Here is an 8,592-nt window from a genome sequence, read left to right as displayed (position 1 = left end):
CCCCCCCCTGGAAGAACTGGGTATTTTACAGCAACGGTGACGGTGGAAGAAACAGCCTGGGAGTGTTGCACAGGTGAGTATAGATGAGTCAAAGGGGGAGCTAGCTCGTGAATGGGCAAAGGGTTTCTTTAATTAGAGAGATTTGCTAAGTCAGGACCAGACAAATCCCAGTAACCAGTTAGCCAATGCTGCTTTTTAGATTTTCTCCAGTTGTTGTCAATGGAGCTGGCTTCTAAAAAAATCCTGCAGACTCCCGGATTGGACAGACTGGCTCCTGAATTCCATATTAATTTGTCCATTCCTGTGCTAAGGCATATTAATTAGCCCACAAGTCCTGCCTACACATACACACAAATCTAATTATTAAAACCTACAGGAAAGCATGTCAATAAACAAAACCAAAGAGGAAGCTCAAATATTACAATGACATGAATCTGTTATACATAAAACCATAAAACTTACTAATGTGTTGTATGGTTGCAGAAAATACTTCCACCTCACTGCATGGAACATTAATGAAAGTGGAAGTTATGTCTAAAACTACAATAAAACATTTACTTAAAACAAAACCTTCATTTTCTATCTGCAAAAGCAGTAAAATGTTTCTTACTGATTAAAGTGGAAGTTGAGTTTTTTTTCTTTTCTATATTTCCCCATTTTTAGTCCTGCTCCTCCTCCTGTGTGTAAAATAAAATTTCTAAGTTCTACTTACCCTTTCCATGCTCCGTGGCTGTCCACGGCTTCCTCCTTGGTCCAGCACGGGTAAACACCATGTAAGACTATGGACGGACGCACATGTGTTACTGCACATGCGTGTGGTCCCGCGCACAGAATGTGATGCGCTTTACCTGATGGATGGGTCTATATAAACCAGTCTGCCATGCTCACAATTGCGAAACGGTCTTTCAGCTTGTACTTGTGTTCCTGTTACTCTGCCCATCTGCTTGCTCTTTGTGTTTGACTTGGATTGCCTCTGACCTTACCTGACCATTGCCTGCCCCTGACCTCTGCGTGTTCTTGGATTCCACCTCTGTCTTCTGCTATTGTACCTCACTGTCCGATCGGTGTGACCTTGTGTCTTAGCACCTCGTTGACTGCCCAGCTTGACCTTGGACCTGTCTGAACCACTCTTGGATCCTTCTTCTGGACTGTTGCCCGGCATGGTGTCTGCACACCTCTTGGCACTCGTGCAAGTCTTTTGTTCTCTCACTCACTGTCTCCATTCCCAGGGGTGAAGGACAAGAGGTGCAAGGGGAGCCTCCTCATCTATTTGGTCATCTACCAGGTAAGTGATACAACGGCAATTCTCTTCGGGCAGAAAAACAGTCAAGTAATTCCTCCCATTTCCGGCGAGCTCAGCCTCTTGCTTACACACCCGCTAGGGGGAATGTTATCATGCGGTTTGGACTCACAGTACACCAGAACTGAGCAGCACTTGCACGTCATTTTGCGAGAGCTGCTCAGTATAGGATGTCTGCCACCCCGTCACAGGAAGAAGCAGAAGCTAATGTGATGTCTACCAGACTGGCTAGAAGAATTCAAGAAAGAAGGTAAGTAGGGGGTTTAAAAAAAAAAAATACAGTGGGAGCTTCAGTCCTGGGGGGAAGGTGGGTTAAATCTCTGGAGTTCCTCTCTAACATGAGTACTGTTATGTTTCTCATAAAGAAAACTCCATCAAGCAGATAAGTGTACAGTTGAAATAAACATGTAATTTGTTTACTGCCAAAGGATCTGTAATTCTGTCCAGTCAGTGCTGTGATTCACACATCTATGCCACACTTGACAGCTAGGAAGATGGCTGTGTCACCTGCCAGATCAATGGACAATGAATCACCAGTGTGGTGGTGCTTATTCATCGTTCAGTGTACAGTCTAGTAGGGCTGCAACAAATAATCGCTTAAATCAATTATAATCCACAATGAGAATAGTTGGCAACGATTCTCATCATCAATTAGTTTGCTTTTCGATTAGGTGCCACCGCTCTGCTCCTCTATTCTTCCCCCCGCTGGTGCTGCAGTCTGTGTCCCTCTCAATCCCTGCCTGTATCGGTAGAGGCAACGGGGACACAGACAAACGATGTCACTGCATTCCCCCACTGCCCCCCCCTCGTACCCTTGCTGCAGCCCGTGTCTCCTCCTCCCTGACCTACCCCATTCTGCCTCTTCCCCGTTCTGCCTCTGCCACGCCCCCATGCCTCTGCTGCTGCCCCGTTCCTCCTCTGCATCTAGTGGCTGGGAGCCATACCCAGCCTCCTATTGGACATTTTAAAATGCAGTAGCCAATAGCAGGCTGGCTATTGCACCTGCCCACTGCCTGCTGTCAATCAGCAGAGGAGGACCTGATGGAGAACATTCTCCTTCAGGTCCCTCCTCTATTGGGGGTCGCTCCCGTGATAGACTACAATTTCACTTTTAGTTTAATCATTTGTATTGAGAATCTAAAATTGAGTGATACACATACATTTTTTTGTTAATAGTTAAGGTATTTAAATGCATTTTTTTATATTTAAACTGACATTAAACCCTCAGATTTTTTAACATAAAACAATAGTGTAATGTACTTACTGTAACCCATGGTTGTTTCCCTTCTCTTTGCTGCTCTTCCTTTTAAATCTGTATCTGTTCTCATGCTCTGCAGAACTTCTGTTTGGCAGCAGACTGCCTTGTCTGAGGAATAGATACTGTGTATAGGTTTGTAACCTGAGCCAGCACTACAGGAAGAGGCCCTGAGCTGAAAAGGGAAGTTCTCCCCAAGCATGAGAAGACATGAGGATTTAAAAGGAAGAGCAGCAAAGAGAAGGGAAACAACCATGGATTACAGTAAGGCGCACATTACAGTATTGGTTTATGTTAAAAAATCTGAGGGTTTAATGTCACTTTAACTCCGGAGTTTAGTGTCACTTTATTCTGTGTAGCTGTAGGCATTGTGGAGAAATCCAAAAGAAAGGCACTGAAATCTAAGCTCTTTTCCTATAACATTCAATTGCTGCATAATCTTGGCAACCTACCAGCCCTCTATTATAGACACATAGTAGGTGTTTCTAAGTGGTTACAAGTCAACTAAAACCCCACAGAGCCTTTTTTTTGTTGATTTTTGAGGATCTGTGAGAATTATTTTTCAGCAGCGTGAGAGGTCAGGGAAGGCTTGTTTTAGAGACATTCACTGCTTGTTAAGAATGTGTAAATAATTTAACAACTTGCTGTCCAGAGCAATTTCTTACTATTTGCACACAAATGATAAAATCAGAATTTTGGCTAGAAAACAGCTTAAAACCCCCAACAATTATATATTTTCTGAAAGCAGAAGTCCTGCGGAGTAAAGAAAATGCCAGCTGCAATTTTTGATGTTGCATTTTATTTGCGCAAATGTTTATCAAACCGGTATTTTTAGGACAGAATACACTAAAATTTAGCGAACAGAAACAGAATATAATACCCAAGTTTGTGGTAAAATATTAAAGACGGGGTCACGTCAGGTAAATAGATACCAAACATGTCAAGCTTTAAAATTGTGTGCGTCCGGGAAACCGCAAAAAACTTCCCATAGGCGAAGATTTAAAAGCTTTTTGCTGCTCATTAGTTTAGTGTAAACAGTGATTGATGGCCCTAGAATTATTGGACTCACTCAGGCGTTCGCAGTGATATGTAACATGTGTGGCGCAATTTTCGTTTTTGCACGTAGGTGCATCCGACGTGTCTTTGCGTTGTATGTGGGGGACTTTTAATTTGCATTTTTAATAATTTGTATATGTTTTTTTTTTTTTTAGCCTTAACTTTATTGCTATCACATAGGGGATAATAAGCCCCCTATGTAATAGCAAATATGATGTGACAGGTCCTCTTTATGGAGACATCAGTGGTCTTTCAGACCCCTAATGTCACCTAGGGATGCCAAAGAAGCTGATGAAGCAGAGATCTGCTTCGCCAGCTTCTTCTCCTGGCTCTAAGAGTCGGATAATGTAAATAGTGACACCAGAAGTGATATAATACACATCACTTTCGGGTCCAGTGATCGGAGGAGAGATCAGCGGCTAGAAGCTTGCTGATCTCCCTCCGATCTGTCACTGTAGACCCACCGTGCCCACACGGGGGACAGCGGAGCCCAGGAAAGCCAGCGGGTGCATGGGCGGAGCACACAGCGTCGCACTGTACAAACGATCGGGCGCCGCCTGTACAGACACTGGATCACTTGCACATAAACAGCAATCACCTGCTGTTTGAAACAATACCAAGAACACAGCTGCAGCAGCAGCCGTGTTCTTGGTATAACCACTTCAAACGGATGATGTGTATTTACTGTATGTGAACCCGTCTGAAGTGGGTAAAATTAAATTCTGGGAACAAAAATGTTTTATCCTTGCAGTGGGTTCTTTCCCAACTGCAAAGAGTAACTGCTTGTTTTGCCAAGGGTCAACATGCTTTACATAGTTCACATTCACATCAGTCCCTGCCCTCAAGGAGCTTACAATCTAAAGTCCCTATCTCACATGCATACACACTTGGGCCAATCGAGACAGGAACCAATTGACCTACCAGTATGTCTTGTAATGTACTGCACGTCATGCATATCACTGCCATCAGCACAGGGTATATTTATAGAACTAGGAAACTCATTCTGCATACATTATATGTGTACAATATTTGGTGACCGTTTTACTATACACAGCTACATAGTATAGCATACAACACGGGTCATATGGGGTACTTTGGATGGGTTCAGTGAGTACTTCTGCATGTTATTATAAAGTCATCATAACAACTTAGTAATTGAGAGATGTTTTATTTATGACTTATGATTTGCTAAATCCCTATATTTTTTTAAAATTTAAACTATATTGGATTCAGAAAACATATACAGCCAGTTAAGTGGACCCTCGATATAACTAAACATAGTTACATAGTATTTGAGGTTGAATAAAGACATTAGTCCATCAAGTCCAACCTATTAGGATCTCATTCTAGGAGTACCCGTACCCCTGTATATTACGGTCCCTTAAGAAATCGTCCAAAAGTTTCTTGAACAATTCCACATTATTTGCTGAAATCACCGCCTGTGGCAGTGAGTTCCAGACCCTAACTGATCTTACTGTGAAGAACCCCTTTCGCCCCTTGTGCTGGAATTTTTTTTCCACCAATTTTAGGTGATGGCCTCTAGTTTTTGTAACGGAGTTAATTTTAAACAGTTTATCGCTAATGTTGCTACCACCATTAAACATTTTGTACATGGAAATCATATCCCCCCTTAATCTCCTCACCTCTAATGTGAACATGTTTAAATTTAGTAGCCTCGTCTCGTAGCTCTGGTCCTCCATACCCTATAAACCTATACTGAAATATTGAAGCTCCTATTGATGACCTTGTGATTTCTGACTGCCTCTGGTTTATGACTCGCCACAAGTATCCAGATTAGAAAGCCAGAGCAAAGTCAAAAACTCCTGATCTGCATTACTGGTCCAGGTCAGTGAGTCAGGAAGTACTGAAAGCCCTGTATCAGCATGACAACCAGGCAACTAACATTTTTAAAAGAAGCAAGCATTGTCAACCTACATATTTCCTGGAACACAGGTTTCCTTTGAAGTGTATCCATCCTCAAAAAACTTTTTTAGTTTTGGGTAGAATGGGGAAAAGTTCAAACCCCTTTCAGGTATAACTGCTATCCGGGGGCTCTATTAGAGAAATTTCCCCTCATTTCCTGTCCCGGACACCCTTCCAGCCCTATAAATCAGAGAGGAATTGAGGGAAAGTATGCAAGAGGGAAACAATAAAAAACCAACAGAGGTTCTAGCATGCCCTAATTAACTTAAAATAGCCTTTTTACTTTTGTGTAGGGATGCACCGATAGTCGTACTCGCCCAAATGCTCCGATACTTACCCCTGATACTGGAACTTCCGGACAGAGGGAGATTTCCTCTGACCGGCAGTGCCACATGGGAACATGGAGCCGACTTCCCGGCCAATCAGGAAGCTGACTAGCCGCCCAGCTTCCTGATTGGCCGGGAAGCTGGCTCTATGCTGTTTGGCCTTCTCAATGCCGATTGGTAGGTGAAGCCTGCTTCCGGGCTAATCGGCATCGAGCCGGCTAAACAGCATGGAGACGGAATCTCGGTCAATCCAGCTCCATGCTGATTGGCTGGGAAGCAGGCTTCCCGGTCAGCTTCAGCATCATGCAGGCCAAACTGCATGGAGTCGGCTTCCCCGGCAATCAAGAAGCCGGGCGGCAGGTAATGACACAACGCCCGCTTCCTGATCGCCTGAGAAGCCGGCTTCATGCTAGCAGCAGTACCCTTATCGGTACTCGGTATCGGCAAGTAGCGATAAATAAGCGATAAATAAGTATTGTACTTGTACTCGATAACGGAAAAAAACGGTATCGGTGCAGCCCTACCTTTATGTTGTGTTGCTCTTAAACTGGCCACACCATGCAGTCTAAATGTACAATATCTGTACAATCAACTTTAGATTTACCAAAACTATGTAATGTTAAGGACAAACCTAAACAATCCACTGAATTTGAATCACGTCATGCAGGCCCTTGCTGATGGTAGATCTAAAGGAGATTGTATAGATTGTATAGTATATGGTCAGCTTTAGGTTTACCATACATGATACAATCTCTGAACAGTTAGCCTAACATTTACCAAAACTATATAATATGAGGACCTCATCCATACAATCAATTTATATACAATCAGGCAAGCTCTTGCACTACATAGCTGTTGGTAGATCTAAATGAGATTGTACAATGAGATTGTAACATTTGTGGTGAGTTTAAGAGGTATTTCCTCTCGCTTACAACCTTTTTACCAGACAGAAAGTGAAGGAATCTCTCCAATGGAGCCTCAAACTACAGTAAAACCTGACAGGTGTTCTAATCCTCTCCCACCCTATCCAGAAGGAGAATGTACATTTTGGGTATAGATACACTCTACCATTACTGGACGTACTCAGCAAACGGCGGTTTCTACAAGGGGTACATACTAATATAAAGTTGAGAAACACAAGCACATAGCATACTATATTGATAATGTACTTACTCAGCATAGCCTGTGCCCCAGTACAGCTCGTCAGGCGATTTCAGACTCAGAACGATCCTGCTATTGTGGTCACCGAATTTGTGGCTCTCCTCCGGAGTCAACTTCAAGAATGGAGGTCTGCAGGGGGGCTGAGGTTTTGCAATAGCGACCACGGGGGGCTCCTTCTCGGGGGTACAGGGGCCGGGCAGAGCCCCGTGCTTGTTGGACAGTGACCCCACCAGCCCTGATACAGCCGCTTTGACCTTACTGATCATCACCGTGCAGTAAGAGTGGAGACGGATTGCTGGTGGCTGAATGGGACATGCAGATGTGCTCTGGGAACACTCTGGACAGCCAGACTGGGATAGATGGCAGCCAGGCACAGGTGTACAGCTAGTCTATAATAGGTCCCCTACAGAAGAAGGCTGCCAGCACAGATCACAGTGTTAATTCTCACAAGTCACGCTGGTTATCTTTTGTCCTTCCGCAATGCTCCAACACTGGTGGACTGCACACCCTATATCAGTCATACTGAGCCTGGTAAAACTCCTCCTCTGTCCGCTGCTGTCAGCTCCAGGGCTGTTCCTCTGTGTACTCTCAGCTCCTGCAAAGTCAATGAAAGGATAGGAGAAAGCTGATCATTACAGTACAAGATGGGGGAGGAAACTGAAACAAAACAATCCATTTTAGATTGTAAGCTCTCACAAGCAGGGTCCTTCTAACCCTTTATATCAAGTTAAATTTGAACTGGACTGTCTCCCTTTACTTTAGAAAGCACTGCACAAGCTGTTGGTGCTATTTAAATCCTGTATTAGTCCCCATTCACACTTGCGAATGGCACCCATCTCATGAGTCTCACAAATTCCTCCTGGTTCACACCTAAGCAATTTAACGCACGGATTTAGATGCACGATATCACTTCAAATACTGATTCGCATTCAAATCAATGTGGCTGTTCACACCTTTGTGTTGCATCGCCCGGGGCGAAATCGGGAAAAGGTGCTGGAGCTATACTTGGGTGGTTATCGCACGGTTTTGGTCCCATAGACATCTCTATGCATTGAAAACCGCGCAAAAACCAAAATGTGCAAAATGTGCAAAAAAAAAAATGCGTGAAAACAGTTCAATCGCCTAGGTGTGAACCAGGCGTGACGCAGCTGTTTGCTTGTAATCCCACAGGATTCCATTACCTATGGATAGCCTCACCTGGATGCAGACCTTTTGCGTCCAGGTGCCATCATTTGCAGGTAATAAAAGTATTTGATCCACACAGGAACCCCCCAAAAAATGTGAGTGCTCGTATGACTCGCTGAAAGTTTAGGAACTGTAAGAGATCCCTTCATCAGGCAAACACCTTGACCACTGTCTGCCAAACACAGTGGTCAAAGTGTTTGCCTGATGAAGCTGTCATTGTATTGTACAGCACCTCCTGCCCGCATCAGATCGCATGAGCCTCATGGAGCAATTTGTGAGATTCATGATATGGGCCCCATTCGCAGAAGTGAATGGGACCTAGTAATAATAATCACATGTAAAAATGCAGCATGCAGTCTATATGTTAAAATGTCCACGTGGGAAGC

The 8,592-nt window shown here is 43.9% G+C and overlaps 1 protein-coding gene across 1 annotated transcript in view; it reads right to left on the bottom strand.

Moving 5' to 3' along the window:
- LOC108790558 (protein phosphatase 1H-like) overlaps positions 1–8,592 on the bottom strand; it is a 46,921-nt gene that overhangs the window by 35,403 nt on the left and 2,926 nt on the right. Inside the window, exon 2 of the mRNA XM_018560847.1 lies at positions 7,034–7,616. Coding sequence (XP_018416349.1) covers positions 7,034–7,287 — 254 coding nt within the window. The 5' untranslated portion in view covers positions 7,288–7,616. The remainder of the gene's footprint in view (positions 1–7,033; positions 7,617–8,592) is intronic.

This window comes from Nanorana parkeri, unplaced genomic scaffold, assembly GCF_000935625.1.
Source record: "Nanorana parkeri isolate BGI_ZX_2015 unplaced genomic scaffold, ASM93562v1 scaffold481, whole genome shotgun sequence".
Classification (NCBI taxonomy): domain Eukaryota; kingdom Metazoa; phylum Chordata; class Amphibia; order Anura; family Dicroglossidae; genus Nanorana; species Nanorana parkeri.
The sequence above is the reverse complement of the archived record's forward strand: the minus strand, read 5'-3'. Positions and strand labels throughout refer to the sequence as shown.